A 26,593-nucleotide genomic window follows, 5' to 3' on the forward strand; every position below is an offset into this window, starting at 1 on the left:
CAACACAGAACAGGTCAATTTCGAATTCTAAACCTGTTTCATTCCTATTCCAATATTCATTTAACAATCAGAAATCAGCCAACTGTTTCATATACTTAGAGCACAACGTTTAAACAAGAACGTTGCTCCATAAACGCTAAGCTGAAACTGCTTTCTGAGCAATAAAGAAGCAGGCACTTCTGGTACTGACAAGCACTACTTACAGAAAAAAAATCACTCTATGTATTTCAAATACATTTCACAGTTGAGAGATCTCCATGTCACATTTCTGGGGAAAGCAATACAGAAAGGAGAGACTTTATAAAACATTTCTCACTTCTTTAGATGGTCTTAGTATTTGAAAGACTGTGAATTTATGAGAAAAAGAAAAATATAATGCAGTTGACAGGAGTTTCTTTTCTTAACCAGACTGAATGAGATTAGACAAAACAAAGGAATGCTTCAAGGACAGGGACCTCGTTATACTCACCTGTTACCAAACACAGCACTCAGCTCATCCAAAACATTGTTCAGCTTCACCTGAAGTTCTTTGAGATGGTCACTTGCTTCTGCATCCAACTGTGGATGAAAGAAGAGCACTTAGCTTGAACTCAGAGAGCAGTCTGCTGTTCTTCACAGTGCTCTTCTTCACTGTTGAGACTACTCTTAATATGCAGGTGAATTACCACCACTGGACTCTGCTAGCTACAATGCTCTCCCCTCCACTGCCTGCTGCTGTTAGAGAAGCTGTGAAATCAGCAACAGGTATTTGCCGGTCTCCAATACCCTTTGATACCCTTACTGATATTTGTGAAGTTGAGAAAGAAAGTGAACATGAACTCCCTGCGGCCAACAGAGAAAGCAGGCTGAGAAACCAAGCACTGTGCATTACCTTGGGCTCATGGGTCATTTCACTCCTCTAAGTATAGGAGACAGGGCTTTTCAGACCATGTTATTTACTTGTGCATTTCTCCATTCACAGTCTTGAAATGTGCTATTTCACCTTCCACCTTGCTGTCAAGTGTTCAAATTGAAGACTGACCCAGCCACTGCTCTCAGAAGACTGGAGCCCAGCTATTTTGAAAACCTGGCCACAGCATCTATTGTGCACTGATCACTTTTGGAAAGCATAATCTTGGCTACGGGTATTGAGCACAAGTAACTCTACTCTCACATGGAGCAAGACAGCTTTTTGTATACAACCGTTCAGAGGAGACTTCACAAAACAATTGAAAAAGAGTGCCCCAAGTACTACATGGGTGCTGCTTGCCCAAAGCCACCTGGTTTTACATCCAGCAGTGCCCTGTATTCCACCTGTAGTCATCCCTCCAGCCTTGGAAGAGCTGCTTTTGGGCAACTTACCTGTATGTTTACATAAACCACATGTTTAATGCTTTGGGAATATTTGCTCTGAAAAAGTAACTTCTAAAACAGATCTGCCTTTGTACGCAGGCAGGCAAGCTGCTTGTAAAACAAAAACCTTTCAGAAATGTTTGCATTTGGCATTCGGAGCTTCAGCCCTTACCTCTAAGGCAGAGCATCTATTTACAAGTGTAATGAGCCAGATGCCAGTACAGTGGTTAAAAATCAGTTTAGATTTTTACAGTATATCGACATATACAGGGTTTGAACATGACAGGAGTTCCCAATTCTATATTCAGTACTGAAGCCCTCTTCATATTCGTCAGCATCTGTCAGAGAAAGCCAAGCCTTAAGGGATTTGGAATCTGATCTGTTCATTTTCCTGTTGTAAGCTGGCATGGAAAACTGACACCATTAGGCATTTGAACCTGTGCTAACAAAACTCCTGGATCAGAATTTTAAAAATAATTAAAAAAACTCCAAGCAAATGATGATTTATTTAAGCCTTATAACTTTCGGCATTGCTAGCTCTGATTATTTTTCCTTCATTAAAGTGAATCTGTATTCCTATTACTTTTGTAGCTCCCTTGCTGTAAGAGGCAGAAGGAGGCTAACGTGCCAATCACCAGTAATTCTAGCCAAGCTTTTAGGTAACAAAACAAAAACACCATCTGTTGGTGGTGGTTTGTCTTGCCCCTACATTAATCCTTCCCTTCTACCATGTAAACGGACAACGAGTCACAAGCTGTCTGGTTTGCTATCTAAAATTAATGGCACTGAACAGACCTCTGATTTTGGTTCTTTTGGGATGATTTGAGGCAGGACTCGCTCATAATTCATCAAAACGTTTCAAGTAACTTCTTTTCCAGTTGGGGGGGGGGAAGCCAGAAGAATTTGGCATATGACACCTATTCCTCAGTATTCTACATCTTTATAAGCTATCAATCAGATGCATGGTCTAGAGGATATTTGAGGTCAGGATCAACAACTTCTTGCCATCGTTCATGAACCATGCAATTAACGACTTGCTTTACTGTGAGATGACATGGAGAGCTCACCAACTACTTCTAAGCTTCTCCTTCCTATTGTACTTGTTGACTGCAAACTGACTGCCCTGGGAGCACAAGGAGGGCTGATTGCTAGCCCTGCAAGAAGACAGGAAGAAGCTGCAACAATGCTTTGCTAAGGGGATGAGCTCCATAACCTACGGTGAGGAACGAACTCTCCTCCGGAACATCGGCTTACAGCTCTCTGGGTGCAACTGGCAAGACAGCCACCTAGATTTACTTTCAAGTGCCCAGCTTCACCTTCAGGAAGCCAAACCCTGCTGGTAAGCATTCTGATTATGTATCCACCAAGTCCTCTGTCATCCTAGAAAGGCTGTTGTCTTCTGAGCAACTGCTACTATGGAAGGAGGAGTCCACATAATACATTACTGATTATTAAAGCTTTGGCGTTAGCATGACTTGGCTTGAAAGTAAATTTCAGGGAATTACCTGAGTGTGATTTAAGTCCATTAGGAAGGTGCTGGTAAGCGTGTACTAGTGTTTCATATATATCAATTACATGCCAGTTACAGAGTCCCTGCAGCACGTGATGTAACTGCAAACAATTCTTTGGCAATACAGTGAAGCACTGATAACAGAGCTCAAATGAAACAGCGTGTGTATGGCTGTTGCTGCTCAGCCAATGGATTCTATGCATATCAGCTACTGCTGATAGCAGGACATGCTACTTGGACTGCACAATAAATCTGGCTGGTAAAGCAGGAAGCAGTGCTAGGCAATTGGGTCACTGCCATATGTCACGTCCAAACCACTTCTATTGGAAGCTGGAGCTCAGTAGGCTTATGATCTCCATTTTGTGGGTGTATCGGAGATGATTCAGAGGAAGAAAGCTAATGAAAAGTTCTCTGTGCAAAACATGGGACAGCACCCACAGTGAGGTGGCTTCTGATCTCTGAGCAAGTGCTTCAATTCCAGTGGAAATAATGGCTGGGTGCAGCCATAGCTCTGTGGTTGAGACTAAACGTGTGATACAGAAAACTGAGGTGCATGCAAAGAGGGAAGAGGTAACCCTATATTTACATTTCAGGGAAGAAAGCAAGGCCCTGTTAATTTCCTGAAAAGATTTGGGACTTGGCACTTCAGAGAATCTGAGTCTTGAAGTCTCATACAAGCACATTCAAGGCTGGAACCTCCAGTTCTCTGCTAATCTGAATGGTGGCATTTACAGCATAGCACTATGAACTTCAATTTAGGTTGATCTTCTGCTTCAATCCTAGATGAAATGGAACCTTTGGCTCTTAGAATTTGCTGTGATGGGCTGCCAAGCTTTCCAAGAGATGTCATTAGTTCTTCTTTGGTTTCTACGTACACTGGTGTGTAACCAGAACTGGACGGCTCACCTGTAGCCGGAGAAATACAGCTTTTAGCTTCTAGAAAGTTGAAGATGTTAATAAGTTCACATCTTAAAGCCAGAGAACCTGTGAAATCATCAGGTCTGATCTGACACATCAGCAGTTAAGAGAATTTTGCCCTGCTCTCCTATTTTAGCTTTATGCAAGTTATAGAGTTCATGTGCCTCAGGCTTGAAGCTGCTGATTTCTGTTCTGTCCCCTTTCACTAGCCCCTGGGAGCTCCTCTCTGCAGAGGCGACTGTGAGGCAGGAGCCCAACAGATCCAGCCTCCCTTTAGGGACTTGCCTGCACTGAATTTTCATCCTCACTTTCCTATAGGATTCAAGAGTAATCTGAAACACTGAATCATAGAATCATAGAATGGTTTGAGTTGGAAAGGACCTGAAGATCATCTAGTTCCAACCTCCCTGCCATGGGCAGGGACACCTCACACTAGACCATGTCACCCAAGGCTCTGTCCAGCCTGGCTTTGAAAATCCAAACAACAGCTGACAGCTTCTCAAATACTAGGCTAGCTTTAGCTATGGCATGTGGGATGCTAAAGAGGAGCCATCAATAGATACAGTAAATCCTTTGAGAACATTCCTGTCAAGCCTTGGCAGTTTCTAAGCAGTCCTGAAATTTGTTATTCAGGTGGCTAACTTAAGATTTAGAACGTGGGCTAACCCTGGCTGAACATTAAGAGGACAGTTTCCTGAAGCATTAATTGTACAGATTAGCTTGAAATCGAAGGCATGAAAATTGTATGATGACAATCTGCTGCTACTCAGCAGCTAATTCTTTGGGTTCCTTAGGCAGTGCTTGTTTCTGATACTCACCTCATACGCTTGACTTTGGGAAAAAAAAAGAAGTGCAGAAATGTATTAAACTAGGCTTCCATAACACATCCAGAGTCCAGCAGTGGGCAATGCAGTACAGCACCTTTTAATTTCATTGCCATGAGTTCATAACTTATGAAAAGCAAAGCAAAATAATGGGTTGCAGAAAGCCATCTCTCTCAAGCAAAATGAGAAACGCTTATTCTGGTGTCAGGGACAGTGCGCAGAGCACGCTGAAGTCTGCAGGAGAACCGCAGAGGTGGGTAGAAAATGCAGGTCACATTAGGTTTTACTAGATAATGTATGAATAATTAAATAAATGGGGACAAGTTCAGGCAAACACTAGCACTGAAATGTATATAGCCCGCTTCAGCACTGAGCTAAATTACAGTCTCCATTCTGTGGGTGTATTGGAGATTATTCAGAAGAAGAAAAGATTTCAAAAGGTATCAAAGACTCATACTGCAATTCCACTGTTCATTATGCTTTTAATACTACCTGCCACTCCATAACCACCAGCTTTTCAAAACATGCTTCAGGAATGTCTAAGAATGCTACTGAAGCACACTGAAGCTGTTTTGATCCCGTGAGATCAACACAGCTCAGAAGGGAAATAAAAGTATTAATTATAAATCCTAAAAATCATTTAACATATCTCTTTCTGTATGTGCATGTGTGATATATATACGCCTTAAGATCTCAAGCACAGACCCAAGAGAATCCCACCACAGAGCTCTCTAAAGCTCTGCTGCTGCCATCTGACTAGTAATGTTCACAGGCATATGATGTCAACACATTAAAACTAGACATGCTGGGTAATTTTTGCACTGTCTGTGCCTTGTAAGTACTACAGTTGGAAAAATCAGTGAGGGCAAAGGTACCATTCCTCATCTGGGCAGGAAAAAAAAGTAAAGGAAGGCACTATACCCAGGAGCCCAATCTCAAGAAATAGCACTTGTCAAGCGCTTCTGTTCCACGTTATACCATTACACTGCAGGACGACTATGGGCAAGCCCTGTCTTTTCATTTTCCTTGCTGCAAAAGGGAGTAAGTGATAATGGATTTCTGTAGGAGTGTGTTTTGGACCCACTGGCCAAGAGCACTAGGTAGCAGAAGTATTTCAAAGCTTTCCAGAGCTGTGCAGTGCTACAGCTGCAGCTTTATATGGAGATGGATCTGTGAATCAGAAGCAGATGAAGCCACAAGCACACATTAACTCAAACCAATCCCCAGGGTCTGGCTTCACACATAGTACATCTAATGTACTGCCACAGGAACAATGGAATATTTGGTACCTAGTTCCCAACACCTTTGAGAACAGAAAAAGGTGAACAGCTCAAGACAAGCAGAACATACTACTGTGCTATTTTCTTACTTCCCCAAGGAAGTAGTTCCTTTTTAAGCAGAGCAGTCAGGATAACACTTACTTTTGTGCAAGCTACTGTGTGGTAAAACCCACAGATATATTTGCAGCAGCATGTTTGCCTACATGTTCTATTTTCAAAGTTGTTGTTTCACCAATTGTTACTCAGTTTCAATCTGCATCAGAAAAAGGGCTACTCAAACTAGGACAAGACCTCATTTACTCTAGCAAAACAGAGAACCTGGCAGGTTTCAAGTCAAGAAGCAAAGTACTACATAGTCACCAACAAGGAAACCCCTGGGGATAGCAAATAACACAGGCACCTAACACAGCACGATTTATTTCTGGTGATCAGCAACAGCCTAATGAAGTGGACAGTCAGCATTCAGAAAGAGAAGAAAAAAATCACAGAAAACAGCTTCTGAGCATGTTTGCCAGATTTGTTCCTGTGAATTTTACTGCTCGCACTCTGGGTTTCTCTCCCCTTTTCTTTTGACTCCACAGTACGGGAGAATTAGTGGATTCATTACCTCTGTTCTACCTTACCTACACCTCCTGAGGAACGCAGACAAGAGGTCTAGACTGGGAAAAGTAGTCATCAGCCTTGATAAATACTTTTTTTTTTCATCTTATATAACACCGTACCAGGTGGTATTTTCAATTTGAAATATAGGAAAACCCTACTTAATGGCCACCAGTAGGGAAAATAGTAGCAAATTGATTCCTCAGGGGAAAGTAAGTGCATATGGATTATAACTTTATAAACCACTTCAAAAAACATTTCATCACAAGCCTATTTTTCCCTGAGAAAAATGAGCATTTAGCTACCACTGCTATTACAGCTGGGTGAATATAATGCTAGTTCTTGATGCAGGGCTCAGAAATTGGGATTGTTGAGAAATTAGGATGCAATTTCACTCAGAAAATGAATCATATGTGAAAGAATGACAACAGTTTTTCCTTGCCTCACGGAGTAAATCTATTTGTTGAGATTTTTGCCACTTCATAGAATTCTGCCACTGAGCACAAGAAAGATGTAAAACAGCAATACAGGCAAAAACTGTGCTGCTCATCAGCAAAGCTGACTTTCCTCTTGGCATACAGGTCACAGCACAGGCTCTACCACAACACAAATAAAGAAAATGCACTTAGTCTTTGAAAATAATTTTTTCCTAACATCAGCATCAGCAGCTTTTTCTTCATCTTCCTGAATCTTGAAAAGCAAAGAAAACAGAAGAGAAGGGAAAAAAAAAAAAAAAAAAAAAAAGATAACACGGATTATATCAGAACAGAAACAGTGACCTGGGGGAAGAAAACCATATTTCTGTAAAAATGGCCATCTCAGGATAAATAGATACATGAGTACAGAACTCTTATTTGCATGTCTGCAATATATTAGATATTGGAGATTTAGTGCCAAAGGTTTCACATTTATATGCCAGGTAAGATGATTCAATGTCAACAGTTCTCTGACCTGTCTTCAGAGTTGTAAAACCACCATGCCCACATCCAGCCCATGTAACTACAGTATGTACCTTCTCTTTCCTACTCCCTGCTATTCTGTTCTTCAAAACATTTGCTCCTGCATCTTATGACAAATTTAGTTGAAAAGTCTTCAGGCATGGCTGTCCCCTCACACTTATTATAGTGCCAAGTGTGACGGGGCTCTCCTTATGAGTGCAATCTTCAAAAACCAGTATGATGCAAGTAACCTAGTAACAGCGCAGTGGGAATGAGTAATTCTCAGTCTCTTAGCACTCTTACCTCTTTACCACCCATGGCTTCAAACATCTTCTCTAGCTGCACCCTCAGTTGTTGGACGTTATTCATTAGGATGCAGGGCTGAAGGGACAAAAGCAAGTGCTTGTTACTGCTGAGGGTGACGACGCACTTTTACCAGTGGTATAGTTTTTGCCTCAACACCCTTCCCCAAGCACCACCAGGTCTGAGAGTCAAACAGGAGATAGGGTATGCACAGATTTCAGCACAAGTCATTTTTTAATCCAGTCTGAAATGAGATAGCCAGTTCCAGAAACCCAGATCAGGAGATCTCTGCTGTTGCTTCTTCCTCCTCAGCTTTATCAAAATCAGAGAATGAGCTGACAAGAAATCGGTGTCAGCACAAGGTTTAACTTTCTGCAGCTCCAGCCATGCTCTGCCAGAGACAAAGCTCTGTCACCTTCAGCCTCTTAACACTGCAGTATACTATTATGAGTGCTTTACACCCCAGACCAGAAAGGGAACTGCCAGCCAAAGCTGCTTCAGAGACACATCTGGGTCCTGCCAGGCCAAGCCTGAGAGCAACAGTCAAGAGCAGCCTGAGCAATAGACTTCCCTCTGCAGTTACATCCCCAGTACAGGTGTGGGAGATAGCAAAACCAGCACGGGACAGACCCGAGGTTCAGAAATGTCAGGCTCTGTTGTATTTTAAACACAGAATTTTACTGAATTCAGGACTAAAGAGCAATTAGATGGAGACAACAGTAAACCAAGAGTGCTGCTGAGTACCAGATCACCAGAGCAAACTCTGCCTTTTCTTTTTTTTTTCAATCACCTCTCTGTCACACAACCCAGACAGGCACAGTGGAAGTTAATTTCCAGGGAACCTGACAACTTCCAAGCTCTGAAGATCACCTTCAGGACCTAGTATTATTTTATGGCCAAGCCACAATTCAATATGCAAAAGGATATGAATGATGATAAAAACAATACTGAAAATATTCACACCATGAACACGGTCAGGTGCAATGTGAGAAACTGGGTTTCATCAGGACAATTATGTGATTCCTCAGGGAAGAAGAGAAGTTCAGCACAACTCACCAGTTTCTCCTTGGAACAGTAAGACTGGAAGGTCTTGGAGAGGATGTCAGCGTACTGCATCAGCACTTTCCCAATAGTCTGTGAAGATAAGATGTTATCACTATTACTTGTTCTCTATCATTGCAGCAGAACTCCAGGAAATAAAATGAAAAAACCATCATACTGTTTTGTATCCCCTGGAGGGAAAATAAACAGATGGATGTTGAGGGTATTACCTTAGCAAACCTCCTATTATAATGAGCAACAATGACAGGGTCTGGGCACTCCAGCTTCTTAATGATCTCAAAGCTCTGATTGAGCTGGGTGAAGACATCCACCACTGAGCAAGAGAACAGAGCATGCTCGGATGTTTGCTGGAACTAAAACAGAAGTAGGAGTCATTCTCAAAAGGAAAGCTTTGAAATACATCCATTTAATCAGTGTCTCCATTATCTGCTGTGTTAGAGGCAGGACAACTTCACCAAAACCTACATTTTTCTCAGTATTAGACAAAAACTCTCCAAAAGGAGAGGAGCTAAATAGCGAATTCTATCTGATTCTATCTGAGTTCACTATCCTTCACCAACTATGATATGACAAGTATCAAGGAAATGTAGCATGACACCGAGACCTTTAACGTGCACAGCTTGCCTGTCAGTTAATGAGGAAAGACGGACAGAGTGAAAAGCTTTTTTTAGATTTTCTTAAAATTTAAAGAGAATGCTTACATTAGCTTCACAGACTACAGCGCCAACAGCCACTGAACAAATGGGAAGGCTCTTGCCCTCCATTGGGAATACTCCGCTAATTAAGAGTAAGATCAGTCTGTCAGTGGATTAAGGTCACTTTCTCACTGCGTGACTAAGTATGTGCAAAGTGCCTTATATTTCAATTACCTCTTATAAACAGAGGGAGATGAGAGAACATCTCCCTGTTAATCTGTCTGACAGATTAACAGCAGTAGAACAGAACAGACATAAAGGAATTATATGCACCTTGCCATGAAACAGCTTTTCGTGACCTGTAGAGAAAAGTCCTAAAATAAACGAGTTTCCCAGTTGTTCCGTAAGCAGAAATCGCTGCACCCTCCATTTCTATGACAGCTGCATTTGCAGTGCTGGTGTTTGGTCCTGGGCACTGAAAGATGTAGCGCCAAGTCCTCCACTCAGAGTGGAGTCCTCCACTCAGACTTACGTACCCCATCTTTTTTATCTCTCTCCAAAGCACCATGCAGGAATTCTAAGGAAACATCTTCATTTTCATCCAGCCACTGCATCACAAACTGTTCAAACCACCTACAGGAGGGGCAGGAAAGGCATCACGTTACAGCAAGTAACAGAGCAATCCAACCAAACTCAGACAGTGCTGCTGTTTCAGCCAGCCTTGTGAAAGCTTGCCACTGTTAGATGTCTGAATGCTGTGGTCTGTGTGTGCAGCCAAAGTTCCCAAAAATACTCCTACTTATATACAAGCTACCAATGAGCAGGGCCTGTACCATCATCGGACTGGACCAGCAGAACACAGCCTAGCCCAGCTTCTGCAGACTGTGGTCCTGAGCTGGTTTTGAGACTTCCAAACCCACTCTCTGCATGCCAAGAGAGAGAGCTGTCCTGCTGCCCATATGGTGTACTATCTTTCATGTGAGAGTTGCAAATGAGTATAAAGGGAGGAAAAGAAGTGCCTGTTTTCCAGGGCCCTTCAGCCACTCTATCTGCAGATACAGACATATTTCTGGAGTGCCAGGGAGAAGAATCAAGGCTAGAAGATTTCTCCACTTTAATCCTGCTCTTCTTTTCCCCAAGCCTTCTCTAGAACATCCTCCCTTCTCCATGGGCTGCTGTTCTGACTGCGACAATGTTTGATTAAGATTGACGATAGCACAGCACATCTGCTATGGCTTTCAGCAGGTTGGCCAGCCCTATAAGCATCTCTTCATTGTTTTCTCTTGAAGAAGCACAAAGTTAGTTCATATTAAGTGCTGAACTAACAGCCTTGAAGCACGGTCAAGTCCCCAGAACAGGCAGGTCCTATCAGCGGGACAGCAAAGTTTGTCTCTATTCCTTCTTCTCACTTAGGAGCATAAGCTAAATTGTAGAGCACAATCCAAGAAACTGTTGAAACAGCCACTGCTGTACCTCAGGAAGATGCCTTACATGAAGTGGTGTCTGAAGCTACCTCCTGCACTGAACTTCTATGGAACTTCTATGCAACCCCACTTTGGTCAAACAGGCAAGGTGAAAAGTGGCTTCAGCAATCTTCGGGGATCTTACAGCCAGTCATCCCCCTTTGGGATATATTCCCATAGTACAAAAGAAGGGGAGAGTTGTCTGTGTTTAAGCAACAACATAGCACCTATGGCTTTATTTAAATGTCTTGTCCAGCATTTTTTGTGTGCAACTCCCAACATAACCACAACTGAAACAAATCTTAATTTCAAATATTACTAAACAGCATTCAGAAATAAGGGGGGGATGTGCCCATGTGTAATTTCAGTCCATACAAAAGATTATAATATGAGATTCAGAGTACAGCCTCCTCTAAATAGGCAGCTGCATTCATAAAGATTGTGCTAATTATGGGCTGAGTTTGCAAAGAACATGAAAGCCAGACATGAGAGGAAGAGCAAATTCACAGAGAATTCTAGGTAGCCTTAAACACTCTCTACACTTCAAAATATAAAAAACATCAATGCTAATACTGGAAATAGTAACTGACACAGTGTTAAATGCCAACAGCAACCTATCTATGCAGCTCTATTTAATACAGACAGCAACAGTGGAACATTGTCACATATGGACTTCCTGTATTATAGAAAAATTCCTTTTGAATGGCACTTCAGGCTCCTGAAAGTCAGCATATTTTGAACTCTGCTGCAAGTTTCTTGAGCTTACAACATTTTGCTTTGAACTACAGTAGTGTATTTTAAAACAACAGCTTAATCCTTAGAGAACTCAAGCAGTTTACAAGGAAGTAGCTACACATTATCTACCTGTTTCACAATTCCCAGTTTGGAAGTTGCTGACTGCTTCGATGTCATAGGTACATGTACAGGAGGGATTGTTTGTGCCAGACATCCCAGTTTTCATTCTGAGAAGCAGAGCAACTTCCTGATTATCATTCGTAAGAAAGGGGGCCATTTACTGCTGAGAACGGTCACTGACCATTTTTATGGCTACCATATGTTGATATACAAAATCAAATGCATAGGTATTTTACTATCTTACCAAATTGTCTAAACAAAGATGACAAGGAAAAAGGCACTGCTGAGTGGCTGGTGGTGGTGATGTGTTTGCTCTCCTTCCCATTAAAAAAAGCCTTACCTCCGGAAAGAGGTTTAATATGAATGTTTAAGTGCAAAGTGAATAACTTATGTCAGGTCAGGAAATCCTGTAACTGCATTTGCAAAGACAGCCTCAACTTTGTCCGTTTTTGGCTGGCAGGAAAACAGAAGAGAAACAAGTAATGTATAAATATTTCCATCCCTGGGCACATTCAAGACCAAAATGTGTTTTAAGCTGTAACACAAGCCCAAAGTTATCTTCAGCCAAATACTCCCTGCAGTCTTTTACTATCAGGTCTTGAGCTGCTGAGCAAATGAGGGGGATCTCTGAGGACTGTGAAGGTAACATATCCAAAACGATATTAAAAATTATCTAGCACAGAAACTAATAAAAACAATCTGATTTCATGCAGAAATAGCTTCAAAATGTTGTTATACAGCAAATATCTCTTCCTCATCTGCTTCAATTATTGATCTAGAAGCATACACCATAATGACTCATGCACCAGCACACAAAGCAGAGGCTCACAGTGCTGCTTCAGAGACGCTCTGTGCTTGCAGGGGTCAGCACAGCCAACCTCTCCAAACGAGGTTTGCACAGAATACGCCTCGGTCCTGCCTGCCGGGAAAGGGAGCAGCGCTTTGTGACTAAATGGAAGTTTACCTCTGTTAGTTGCACAACAGTAATGTAATACAAAAGGGTTCAGTTTCAGCTTGGCCATGGTCCTGGCTCCTGTGGTGTCAGTCTACAGGTGAATTTATCTTGTTCATTTGCTGTGTGGATGCATATGGGTACCCAATGAACATCCTGCGGGCCTTGGCAAATGCAGAAGCAAGAAGGCAGGCAGGGGTTCAAAGAGTAAAAGAATAAATACTGTGTTTGATGAAGTGAGCCAGAAGAACAAGCCAGGATTTCAAAGGAGGGAATGCCTTCCCCCATCAGAGAGGAGGTAGTCTCCAATACAGCTACAATACTAGCTGCATGCTAACATCAGTATTAAAACAAAACACAAAACATTTACACATCTAAAAAGCTACAGTATTTTGGAAACTGACACTTCACAGCTTTTAGCTGGCAGCTAAAAGTGGAGAGAGGAAGTTTTTAAGATCCACTCCCAGCTATGCTGCTACTTCAGTTTCACAAACTGCTGCTGAATTTCACAAAATAAGGGGAGTATAAAGCCTTCAGCTTCAACACTTCGGAGCCTTCACTTAATCATATCTCAAAGCTTTCAGAAACATGGGTTCTCAAAGTTTCAACACAAAAAGCAAGTTTGTGGGTAGTCTCCTGTTTGTGGAGTAGACAAACAACTCAGGTTTTCTCTGGACAGCAACAATTTAGTTTCATCTAAAGAGTTTACTGATGTGCAAACATGATGCATGGGCTCACTTTGTTTAAGGAAGCTTCAAGACTAAAAGTGCTTGTGATGAAGCAAATCAAAGGACAAGAGCATATTGCTGCAGTTGATACGAAGAGGCTATTTCTTGACAGGTGAAGGTTATGGTTGAAATAAATATCACCTATGTCTGCAATGTGGCTATTGTACTAAAACACAGGAGTGAAGTAACAAAGCCAGCAGCTGCACACATACATGAGCACTGAAGCTCTACCAAAAAGGCCAGCAGAGCAGAACAGTCTGCAAAAGACTGCAGAATGAAACTGAGCATTATTATCCTGATTACACAGGAGAAAAAGAGAGATTAAGAGTATCTGATGGCTTGCCTGAGACTACAGTGACTCAGAGGCGCAGCAAAGAGAACAGGGCTTCTGAGACTGTCACTCCAGCACCCTATTCACTGCGTTAATGCCTCTTGCTGACCTGATTGTTAGGCAAGGCCCATAGCCCAATTGCACCAACTGCCTCCAGTCTTATTAGTATGCAGCTAGCGCCAGACTTGAGGGACTGCATGCACCACAGGATGGAAAGAGAATTCAAAATGCCAATCTAGAAACACAGTCCAAGCAAGATGGTTGCTTTTCAAGAGGAGCATGTGCAAAATGCTGCATTTAGACCTCAGTGAACAGCCATATATCGGATGGGAAGAACAGCTAAGTAGGACACTGTGCCTGGGGGACGTCCTGTGGCCCACTGGAAGCATCACTAGCCAACAATACCATTGAAGAAAAATAAAAAAGGCTGCTACCAATCCAGCGTGTGAGAGCAGCAGCACTGCCTGCAAGGCAAGGTCTAGACAAAATATCACTATGTAAGTCTGGGTGTTTTACACCCAGACACAGACCGGATGCAAAGAGGCAAGCAAACTTCACTTACAAGGAAAGCTGGGAACAAATGGGAACCAGCAGAAGACTGGGAAGGGGACATGAGAAGAGCATTTTACTCTTGTAAAAGAGGAACAAGTTGTTCTTCATGCCCACACTGGTAGGACAGGATAACAAGCTCAAAGGAAAGCAAGGAAGATTTGGAGGGGGAAAAAGGGGATTGTGTTAAACCTCCAAAACCCAGGGGAAGGTTAACAGTGAAGCACAGGGGAAAAAACTGCTTCACGGAGATGTGGAGCAACCATCACGGAAAGCTTCTGAAAACCAATTAAACACTGGTCAGAAACAACACACCAGCTCTTGCCTTAAGCCAAGCGTGGGATTCTAGCTACAGTATTCCCTCCCTCCAGGCTGTTCAGACAACATTGGGCTCATAAACCTTTTTCAGGTCTGAAATCTACTGCTGCTGTCTTAAATAAAAGTTGCAAACAACTGCTTAGAGCTTAAGAGCAACAGCTTATCTGATTTTTACAACTAACCCTCCTGGTCTTAATTAAAAGAAAACAAAACAAACCAAAAAAAAAAATCAAAAAAACCCAAAATTATCTTTAGTTATAAATCCTGTTGTGTGTGTGTATACATATGACATTCATACACACAAAGACATACATACAGTACATACATACAGATAAAGCTGTATCTATTAACAGAAGAATGTAAGCTTACACCCAGAAGTCTGTTGTTAAAGAACTGACCAAAGCCCACAGTGTAGGCAAAAAGTAGTTTAAAGACTGTCCATGACATTGCTAAAGCTTTTGAGATCTTGGGAGATACTGTACAATAAGGGATTGAATTGTGACAGGGACAGTGGCACAGAACACCAGAGGGGACAAACATGCACTCAAACACAGAAAATGAGGAGTGAAGAAATGGTGTATCAGGAAGGCAGCCACAGGAGAAAACTAAATGACTACCCTCGAGGTAACAGGAGACAGATCGTGGGGATTTACTACAGGAGACATAACACACTCACGCTGGATATTCAGGCACTTTTCCCTTGAAGGCAGGCAGATCACGAACATATTCATTGTACAGCCACTTCACTTTGAAGTGTAGATTCATATAGTCTGCACTTTTACACAGTCTGTGTTTCTCATGCTCTGTAAGGAAAGAAAAAAAGACTTAGGTCTGCATTTACCACTATCACTGCATCATGCACAGGAGTGTCTTACAAAGCATGTTCACAGTATTCAATGGTTTTGGGGGTGAAGCACCTACAGAGCCACAAAATCTTCACAACACAAGTTTTTGGCAGCAGGCAGGCGTTCTCGGTGGTTGACTGTTTAGGCTCTGGAGTCTATTTCTGTAGCTCCAATTAATACTTCAATTTGTTGAAGACTTTTTGGCTTTCAAAGCAATAAAAATAGAACATTCTTAAGCATTTAACATATGAAAGTCCAGATTTCACCTTTGCAGGAAACAAATCAAGGAGAGCAAATCTGTTCATTCTTGGATATAAAGAAAGGCAATATCAACATGTTACACTTCATCCCCTAAGAGACAAGGGTAGAGAGCATCAAGCTCTTTAGAGTTTGACAGTGTGATCCACAAGCAAGTACAAATGAGCTACACAGGAGCTGAAGCCTTCCCTGATTCCCAGTTTGGAGAAATTCATGGCACTTCTCTTCCAGAAGGCAAAAGTTCTCTTATTTGTATTGCCTTTGTGAGCACAGTCCACTGAAGTGACCCATGGATATCTACCTGCTGTTGAGCCTCTTCTGCTGCCAGGTTTCATTACGGTTTTGTACCCAGGCGATGCTGGGACAATGCTGTTCCTCCCTGTGTAACACACATGACCCTTCCCACGCACCTCTGCTGCTGGAGCACTTGCCATAATCAGACCCACATTTCTGCAGAGATCATGCTCCTAGGCCACTGCTCCCCTTCCTCTCTCACAAGAAATGTAAGCTCCATGCCTTTGCCCTCAAGACCCTTCACAGCCTATGTCCACGCCACCATCATTCAGCAGTTGACTCCCACCTCAGAGTAGCCCACAATCCCTGATTGTGAGCTACTTAAGTTCTCCCAAACAATCTCAATGCTTTCTCCCACGCCACCCCTCGTTTGCTTATATAGGCAGCTCCTACTGCACTGCTTTTCTTCAAAATCCTCCTTGAAAAGAAAAAAAAAATTCCTTTTTCATGATGCTGAGAGGACTCAGCAGCTTGCTTTTGCCTGCACTGTGATCCTGAATTATCAGGTGTCCAATTCCACCACTCCCTACTGCCGCCTGTCCGTATCCATCTCTTTCTTCTGCCAAGCTTCAACAACATGAATACACTTTGTGCCAGGCTTCTTTGTTCACTCTAGCACTGCAGCAAGCTCCTAGTCCGCAGCTACAGTGTGAGATACGAGACTAAAATACACATTACTTTGATTAAGACTCTTTTTTTCCCCCAAAAAAAATTTGACATTAGACTAATCCTTCTACCTTTTATAGGGTTACCTCATTATTGATGGAGCTTTCCAGCAGCATCACTACTGACGCGTAGACAGGATCCAACAATGTTAAAAGGTGGAAATCTTTTTCTTATCTTTGAATGACTTTTATCTAGGACTTCAGTGCAAGTATCCAGTAACTGGGTAGATATATATAAACATGGGCAACACATGCTACGGATATTCATAAGCAGAAGATACATCCTAATGATGCAAAATGGCCCCAGCTTTCTACCTGACAGACAAGCTTATCTTACAATATCATCATCTATTTTCATGCAAATATGAATTCTCATAACAATTTCAAACCATTAAAAAACTTCCACATTTCTCTCAGCTTCAACAACATGCACAAGAAGAAAGGCCAAATAAATTATGAGTTATCCAACTGAAAACACAAGAAACAAAGAACTTTACATGCATTATTATTCCGCATGCCTTGTCAACATTCAAACAGTCGAACGCTTCAGTGAGCTGTTTGCAAACCTCTAAGAGTGTAATACAGATTTCCTTCTTCAACACGTAGCAGATCCGCACAATCTCAAAAAAAAAAGAAACCCAACCTTTGTTTTAAAGAAATTAAAATGCCCATTACCCTAGAGGCACAGTCTCCAGAGGTGATGGTTTGATGGACAAATTATTTTACATGTGCCACTATTTCACATGTACCATCCTTTTTCACAGCAAATTTGCTTGTACTGGAGAACGTATAACATTCTTGTTATACATTAATAAATCTAGTATCTTTCTTGAGCACTAAGGAAGTATATGGGAATACCCAGTGTCTGAACTGCAGATCTTCCTCCAGAACAACTGCCAGAGAAAATGCAGAGCTCTCTGCAGATCTCAGGCTGCAAACAAACACAGCAATAACCATGCCTGCTTAGCTCCCTGTGACAGCAAGAAAATCAATGGACAATTACAACTTCATTAACTTTGACATGGGCTGACACCCAGGTGCTGTTCCCACATGAGGAAAGCGCTGTTCCTGCAGAAGGAAGGTCTGGCTCGGAGGTAAGAAGAACTCAGATTTATTTCTTCAAAACTAAGCAGTGCACTAAGAGCAAGTAATTCAAGCCTTTCCTGGGGTTTAGGACATTCAAAAGGCTATTAAGTTGCAGAAGAGGAAGATGCAAAGCAGCCACAGAAGTATAAGCCCAAGGCCTGCTACTGGGACTACCTAGCCATCTAAGCAGTAAAGGAGAGGCTTGACACCAAGGGAATAAAACTACAGCAACGTAGAAGAAAGAAGGAGAAGTCTTACCACCATAAAAGAGAACTTTACGTATGCGGAAGAAAGGTGGGGCTTGTGACAAAGAAAAGACAGAAGTGAACTATAACAGCTCAAACATGCTGGAGGACAAAAAAAGCCGACAAGGCCCCCAAGCCCCTTCATCCCAAACATCTTGTTCCATCTGCCTTCCCCCTTCAGTAGACCCTGCACAGTCTGATCAGCTGCATCCTATGTAAAGGGAAATCTTTAAGTGCACTTGAAGGTGACATGGAAACACAGCAGCCAGAGGTATGCTTTGAAAACCCATTTTGGATAAAAGTAAAATGAAAAGCACAGGAGTCATCAGTCTTAGCACATTTCTGTTCTGCTTTATAACCTGCAGGCTTTTAAAGAGCTTAGAGGCAGCAACAGTGGAAGAGTGCACAGATATTTTGCAGCAGCTGCTGTGTTTTATCCTGAAAAGACCAGAGAGTTCTGTATGTCCCTCACACTTCCTCAGCAGATTTCATCTGCAAACAGCCTCCTCCAGAGAAGAGCTTCGAGGGTCACCGAGGCCATATTATTAAGGCATTAACAGGGAACCGCTTCCTAGCAGCACACTTTCTAACGTCATGTCCAGTTTTATTTTTCAGGCAGAGAACAGGACTTCCTTAACCTACCACATCCTTAATCCATGGATTTCTTCTTTTTTCTTGATTGTTAGCCTCCTTTCCATGGGTTAATTTCTAGCTAATAATACCAGATTTCTGCAAACAAACTCTTAATAGGTACTGAGGCTGCCAAAACATTAACACTTTAAACAGCTGGCATCTGTGTGTGCATGTGATTCCCCTCCCCTTACTAGAAGTGAGAATGTGGCGGAATGATTTATTTCAATCCAGCTCATCAGTTCTACTCAGTCTCTCTTCCTACCAGAGATGCTTCCAATTTGCAACTCTCCTAATGGTGATATGTCCAAACTAAGACTAAACATTGCTGTCAAGGATGACCTTGAATTTCTATTACTGTCTTCTACTAAAGAAAGAGCAGAAGCCCTCTTTGCTCAGGGTGTTTGTGTTTTCTGGTTCACAGAAGTGTCACAGATGACAGTAAAGAACTAGTAACCCCCGTTACCAGCGGACTCACAAGGAGACTTATTGAGCACCAGTCAGCATCTCAGAGGTGGAGCTAACTGTATGACTTGGAAAAAACATCCTCTACACTATTGTGACTCTAGAGTAGAATGATCTTGCCAGCCAAGTCTGGGTCACACAACATGTGTATCCCATCTGTTTTAATCTTAGGTTGATGGGGAACAAGGGACACTTTTCAATGCCTCATTGTATAATGCCTCACCAGCAAGAAGGGAAGGGCCAGTCTGCTGTTCACGGTGCCCTGAGCTGTCACTGCTTTGGGGGAAAAAGAAAAAACCAAGTAGGGTAGATCTTGGAGTTTCTGCTGTATCTCAGAAGCTGAGTCTCCTCAGGGGAGATGAAGGCATAGGACAGGTCTGCCATGCACTTGCCTTCCAGCAGTCAAACACACTGCTGCTGTGACTATTGCTACCAGTTGCTGAAATCGAAAATAGATGTTTTACTCTCCATTTCTGCAGCAGCAGTGTGGTCGTCCAAGTCATCTTTGCAGATCTGCTCATCAGTGGCATAAAACTACAGGACTAACACTACTATTAGCAACTACATACAAAGTACTAAAACTATGGGTGACAGATGAAGGTCTTTGCCTACTCGCAACTATAAACTCTACCAAGGTGCACAAACTTACCACTTGGTGAGGTGAATGAGCTCATGTTATCTAGAACTTAGGAACAGAACATAAGGGAAACACCATGAAGAAAGTTAGAAGCAAGAGTTATACTCTGAGTTCATATGCACATATATCCACAAAACAATTAGCTTTTGTTGCAGAGAGCTCCTGATGCATACAGATTTTTGAGCACACCAGAAACATACCCAGGGATTACTCCACAAACTAAGAAATGACAGGGCCAAGAGCTGAGGACAGCAAATCTAATCATCATCCTTCACATGACTTAATCTGTCTCCTTTAATCCCTCTTATCCCCTCATTAAAAATAAATAAATAAATGCAGTGAGCTAATCTATTCATCTGTATTTAAAACACGTGTAGTAAGGACTGTAATTGAATTATTGTACAGCTTGTTCTAAAGGTTATATTCCTAAATTTCTGAGAGCAAAGCAGTGAGGAATCATGCTCACATCAAACAGAATTCTGCACTCTGAGGATTTCTTTAATATATATTTGGAAGAGATACACACCAACACAGACTCTACCATTGTTCAATCCTCCTGCAGGACTTGCACAGCTAGAGTACAAATACATATGCTACACAGTTTTTCAGCTGTCTTTCAAAAGGCAAACCCTTCCCTGTCCATCGGCTGCCTCTGTCTCAACTTTTCTTACCACAAAATACTTTGAACAAGGATCCTCCTTCACAAAGTATCTGCTATGGGCTGGCGAACTCATGGGTGGAAAAGTTTTAACAATCCTTCCCTTAAGAAGCTCGCAAGTGACCAGAAGGATGTCAGGAAAAGCCAAACTAAGCCCAGGTTCACCAGGGTGGACAGAGTCAAAGGGGACATGGTACGAGATGTGAACAGAGAAAACCTGGGAGGCAGAGCTAACCAGGGCACTGGCAATAAAACAGCCATTAAGAAGAGGCACAAAACTAGAAAAAGAGTCAAAAATCTCGTCCCCTTCAACACTCAAATTCACATACACAATCAGTAACCTTTTTGCAGCTGCATATTGGATGCAACAGAGAAGAGGAATCTTAGGAAAGTCGGCAACTAGATCTGGAGAGATCCAATTCTCATGACTGCTGATAAAAGAGGAAGACACCTCTACAATTTCAAATTATAGAAGAGCAAACTGCATTATAAATTCCTGAGGGTGAGCACACAGGGGTAAATAAGGACAAAATAGAAAGGGAAGCCAAAATGGTTTGCAGGAGCAAACAGTTTCTAGGGAAAGTGAACACGAAGTTATCACAGTTGCCTTATCTCTAACAGACAAGAAAGTAGTGACAGTCGCTATAAAAGAGACTCTTCAATATAGTAGGTTTTAGTCCTTCTTCCCAGTGTCTGTTCTTACATCAACACGACCTCACAACATAAAGGAACTGTGGGGTACAAGTGTATATAAAAAGTGCCTAACACAGAAGTGCGAACACTTCATCCAGACCTGCAGCCTGCTGAATTCAAGACTAGAGCTGGCAAAGGGTGTACCCACACAGCACAGTCTCTACTCCCGGTGCACTGTCGAAGACTAAGTAGTAGATGGAGTCAATCTTCTTCTCTTACAGAGCAACCCTGCAGACCATTCCCGAAGAGCAAGATGCAGGAAACTCTCTTACTGTCAGCAGTTTTTCCTAGCGGTCTGAAGCAAGCACCTAATAGGCTGTCACTTGTAGGAGTGACCTGAGATCAAACTGGGGACAAATAGATCAAGCATAATTTTGTGACTGACCAAAAGCAGTAGCTTCATTGGTTTTGGAATATGAATACACCTAGCATGCCATAGGCAGCACTGGCTGGTTTATCTGCACTTATTTATCAGCACTTACCTGGTTTATCACAACATCAGCTTACAGATGATCATAAAGCCTGTCCTTGCAAAATACTGGGAAAACAACTGCTACCACAGTTGCAGAGCTGGAGGGAGCTGGGTGCTCTCCGAACTTTGTAAGAAGATGATTACATTGTGCAAATGAATTTACAGAACTAAAAATAAATTCAGAAACTGTAATCAACCATCAGAAGTGTACTGCAAGCAGCAGAATTCCTTTCCAGGAGTCTGCTGGGCTCTGTATGCCTAACTCATTTTCAGAAACAGGAAAATGTCTCCTTTTCTAGGAGTCGGGTGGCATTATGCAAGATTAACTCAAAATGAAGATGTCTGACGCAGGATTTGTTCTAACAGTATGATTCTGCCAATGGCTTAGACTGTCTATGCTGTACTATCCAGGGAACTACAGCCACAGCACAACCCAGAGTCCACCTACTTCTCCAGCCCTTTCTACCATTGTACATTGCAAAAATAAGCTGCCAAAGTGAACTTCTGATTTCAAACCAGCTGGGATGACAAAAACCAGCTTGCAACAAAGCCTGACACACAGATCTAGAGCTCATGCAGATCTCAGCCTCAATTTTCACCCATTATGAAGCTGTCCACAAATAAACCACTAGAAATCCCTGCTCTAAACAGTGGTGCTACTAATGTGCTTAAGCCTCATTCACACCAAATGGATGGAGAACAAGAAATCAGCAACAAGTCAGCTGGAAACAGGGAAGAATTCTCTTACCTTCCATGGCATATTTCATATCCTGGGCAAAAAGACTCCACATCACCTCTGCGCTGATCTTTCCAACAGCAAGCTCCTGAGGAAACCTGAGGGGACATTAGGGAAAGGCTTTGGCACGTATCAGATCAAAGGGCTCTCTATTCTTTATTCAGCTCCGAGCTAAACTACAAGCTGAAGAGCTCAACATTACAGACGCTTCCATCACCCTAGATAAATGACCAGGTGGAAACTGCAGATCATGAATTGGACTCTGTGGCATAGATTAAATAACCTGAAAACAACATTGCTATTGAGATTCGTTTTAACTCAAAAAGCCAAGCCCTGGATGTCTCTCCTAGAAGAGAAGCATACAGTAATTCTGGGAACATGATCTCAGTGCCTTTTCATGCTTTCTTGTCCATATGTCTTTTTTTCTAAGGTTACTAGGCTGACCTCTGAATACATGTGTCCTTGCCATGTTAAATCAATGATCACTACGCCATAATCCAGCATTTTGTGTGCAATACTTTCTCAGATAGCTCCTGCCCCGTGGGACTGTTGGAGGAGTATCCACCAGTTAAACAGACTAGTTTCAGGTTCCTTTCCAATGTGCCAATCCCACCCACTGCAATCTCCCAGCGCTGCATGGACATCATATTCCTAAATCACAGTGTAAAGTGTTGTCAGCACAGCACCACGTGTGTGCATTAATGCGCGTCCCAGAACTGCTCAACATGAGAAAAAACCAAAAGAACTCTCACCCCATTTTCAGGTGCCTCCCTGAGTTCAGGATTGTAATAATCAGGGTGTTTGAGCTTGAACGCCATCGTAACTGAACCTTTTGATACTCTTCCATCCCAATCAAAAAGAGTTATTTATATAGACAGAGACAGATAAGACAGAAAGACAGACAGACAAGATAAGTACCTCCATAAATACACAAGTGACAGAAGAGATAGAAAGCAGTTTAACAAATAAAGCAGAGCACACAGAGACTAGCATTAGACATACAACACAAGGAAGATTCTTACTGATTCAGGACTGGGGTGTAAGAATTCTTGTCCTCTTCTATGATGGAAACTATCAAAGTGATGAGCTTGGGCCAGAAATCCAGGTTCCTGATGCTGGGGCCCTGTTCCTCAGGAGGAAGGTCCTGATTTTTGTTCTGGGAAGGAAGCCATTGGAAAACCAGTGTAAATTTAAAAGAGAAAGAAAAAGTTGGCAAATGTAGATCACCATAGAAATTCCAAACACTAATTCCCTATGGACCTTTCTTCTGAAGAGCTTAAAATTATTAATGCCTGCTGTCAACTTGCATGATCTAATGCAAAACACAGTAACAAGCCAAACCATATTGCTTACTGGTAGCCTTAAAGCCAAATAATCCCTGTTTTGTCATTTACCATGTAAAGAGCAGGGCAGACTCCAGGAGACCTGCTGAGACATCATTTGCTCTAAGCTTGTTTGAAATACTTGCTTTTTAGGGACCTGGGTTGATAACTATATCCACGCTGACACATTGCGTGTGCATTACTGCAGAGTGGCCAATAGAGCTCTCATGGATTTGTAAACAGTTTGTGTCTAGAGGTACCTCCTAAACCCAGAGCAGGTCACTGGGTGCTAGCAACCAAGATAAAATTTCACTACTCAAGGTTTATCTATGCTAAAAACAGTTTCTTGAACTGTCTACATTTTTCTCTAATTGGCTTTTTCTCACTCAAAGCTGCATCAAACCTTCCCTTCGCAAATAACTGCTCATGAAATAAAATAGCTGAGCTGGCAAAACGAATCGTAATTAGTTAGTGTAAAATAATTATCATCCTCCACTTACTAATTAGTGTTCATTAACTGATTACAAGTTTTTGCATTCAGAGGATAACAAGTCATATAATTTTGTTTGTGTTGGCTTTCTATACCAATTAGTATTCTTGTTATTATTTAAAGAAAATCAGAAACTTGGATTTCTGCCTGCTTATCAGCTACTCACAGGATCTGTCTGGTACTCGCGACTGTACAGCTCGTGGCAGTTGTTGAAAATGTACTCATAGGTGGAGTTGAGGCAAGCTTTCACGCAGTCCTTCACTACCTGGCTGGCCCGGGGTGGACTCTGCAGCTCCTGGACCTGACAAGGAGACAACAAAGACTGTCAAATAAAGTACTGTTCATAAATCAAACATGGAAAGAAGAAGTCAGCGGTCTGGAAGCTACCCAGGACTTGGTGGATCTGCTTTTAGCAACCTGTGCTATCAGTGATCTGAAACCGTGAACAGGTTGCTCTCTCCAGGCATAAAAAAGCAGGGAGAACACTTATGTCCCTGCAGGATCGTTTGGAACATAAAAGGGATTTTGAAGCACCAAGGATGATCTTCAGAATAAATAAATCATGTGTATTGATGTGTATAATCCGAGCCAAGCACACACGATTTCTGCTGAATTTATACGATTTTTCTATGAAACCAGCAAGCAATCTTTCTCAAAACTGGAAGAATGTGCAATACACTAGAGGAGCAAATTACATCTGATCTGGAAGGCCTCGCTGAAGACCAAACACTTGCATGCCTTTAAATACAAAAACTTCCTTTAAGGACATCTTTCATCACAAGCTTTATTGAATTTTAAAGTACATCAGACTCCTTAGGGACATACCATCTGATATGCCTTTTCCTCTTCCAACAGCAGCTCTTTTCATTAATTCATTGCTTTAGAAAAACACTGCAGGATTACTTTAAACTAAACAAATACGCAGGCATCACCCTGCGAATGAAACTATAACCTGAGACAATATTGATATTGTCACTAGCTCTGAACTTTTCAGAGTATTTCTATAAAGCAAACTTTCAATATGGACACATTGTCTGACTGGGCATTTTCAAAAGAAAGTTCTAAACATCATTTACCCTACGGCTTAGGAATAAAATTACAACCACATTCTGAAATACCTCAAATTAAAGATTTGCTTTGGTTTTGATAAGATAAAATTTACTAAGTGACATGTGCTAACCTACAATATTTAAAAAAAAAAAAAAAAAAAAGGCAGGAATAATCTCATTACACACTGCTAGAACCATACGCTTAACTACACAAACAGCACATTAGTATTCATAACAACCCTCTTTGATCTCTACTGAGAGATATGATCCCATTTCAATATCTCACCCCCCAAGAAATAAATTTAAACATTTACGAGATAAAAGATGGTGAAGAGATGGTAGTGACTGATCAATGTTGTACACAGGAAAAGCTTCCTAATGCTATTAACAAAAGCAAATTATCTTCCCAAAACTAGAATATTCTCTCCCCGCCCCCCCCCCTTTTTTTTTTTGATTATTTGTGCCTTCTTTATGACTGAAGAACCCCAGGGGAAAAAACAACTTTCATCTTCATGATGCAAAATACAGTGAAGTAAAGACAAAATGTGGATGTTTATTATATGGTCAGCAGATGATCTCCAATTTCCGTAACTGTCTAAAGCAACAACATGTAACAATGGTTTGAAAATGAGAAACCAACTCCTGGGGCAAAAACTGCAGAGGTCCCGTTCCCATCCCCACCCATAACACTACCTTCATCCTGAAAAAAGTGATGCTGGTCAGCAAATCCACTGTAGACTTCAGGTCCTGCAGCCGTTCACGGCTGCTGGCTGGGAAGTTATTCTGTCAACAGAAAAGGAAAATCCTGTTGGAAAGCACAGTCAGATCCATGCAAGACTTTAAGCCTGTGCTAAATAAGGAAAGTGTCTTGGAAACATTTCCTGCTTGAGACGCTTTTACCAGTCAAAACAATGCTCAATAAATAAGGCCTTTTTGCTGCAGGAGCTTATCTGTTTGCTTAATTAAATAGCTTCTCTTACGAATGTAAAATCTGTAGATGCCAGGAGACTGACAGCCCTCAGCAAAAGGAGATCTCTCCGGCTGCACGAGGAGCAGGCAAGGAGCAACATCCACATCACCAGCAGCTCCTGGCCTCTTGCTTTACGTTCCTTGTGGACCCTTTCCTTTCTGCACTCACTGCTTGCATTTTGGCTTCTCTTCTGAGACAGCGAGAGGTGCGCTATATTAGCAACCTCCCCAGAGAAATAAACAGGCCTGAGAAGGGAAAATGAGCACTGCTCCCTGTAAGAAGTCATGGTAACCACTCAGTCCCCTCTGTGACCCAATCTGCTACATAAGCATGTATCCTTTGATCTAATACATTTATTTTACATACTCTGTCCACCACCCTGTTGTCCATGACCATAGTTTCCTCTTCCACTATCTGGGTTCCACTGAAATTAGAAGTCTCATTGTCCCTTCCAGATATGATACATATGTGTGCATATGT

At 41.9% G+C, this 26,593-nt stretch overlaps 1 protein-coding gene across 11 annotated transcripts in view; it reads right to left on the reverse strand.

Annotated features, from left to right (window-relative positions):
• UNC13B (unc-13 homolog B) overlaps nucleotides 1–26,593 on the reverse strand; it is a 212,451-nt gene that overhangs the window by 27,146 nt on the left and 158,712 nt on the right. For all 11 annotated transcript variants that reach the window (XM_030512441.2, XM_030512438.2, XM_030512440.2 and 8 more), the window contains 10 exons: nucleotides 25,837–25,926; nucleotides 24,261–24,395; nucleotides 23,305–23,438; nucleotides 22,295–22,380; nucleotides 15,275–15,401; nucleotides 9,939–10,035; nucleotides 8,977–9,120; nucleotides 8,762–8,839; nucleotides 7,706–7,783; nucleotides 470–558 (listed from right to left, as the gene is read on the reverse strand). In XM_030512441.2, coding sequence (XP_030368301.1) covers nucleotides 470–558; nucleotides 7,706–7,783; nucleotides 8,762–8,839; nucleotides 8,977–9,120; nucleotides 9,939–10,035; nucleotides 15,275–15,401; nucleotides 22,295–22,380; nucleotides 23,305–23,438; nucleotides 24,261–24,395; nucleotides 25,837–25,926 — 1,058 coding nt within the window. The remainder of the gene's footprint in view (nucleotides 1–469; nucleotides 559–7,705; nucleotides 7,784–8,761; nucleotides 8,840–8,976; nucleotides 9,121–9,938; nucleotides 10,036–15,274; nucleotides 15,402–22,294; nucleotides 22,381–23,304; nucleotides 23,439–24,260; nucleotides 24,396–25,836; nucleotides 25,927–26,593) is intronic.

This window comes from Strigops habroptila, chromosome Z (assembly GCF_004027225.2).
Source record: "Strigops habroptila isolate Jane chromosome Z, bStrHab1.2.pri, whole genome shotgun sequence".
NCBI classification, from domain to species: Eukaryota; Metazoa; Chordata; class Aves; order Psittaciformes; family Psittacidae; genus Strigops; species Strigops habroptila.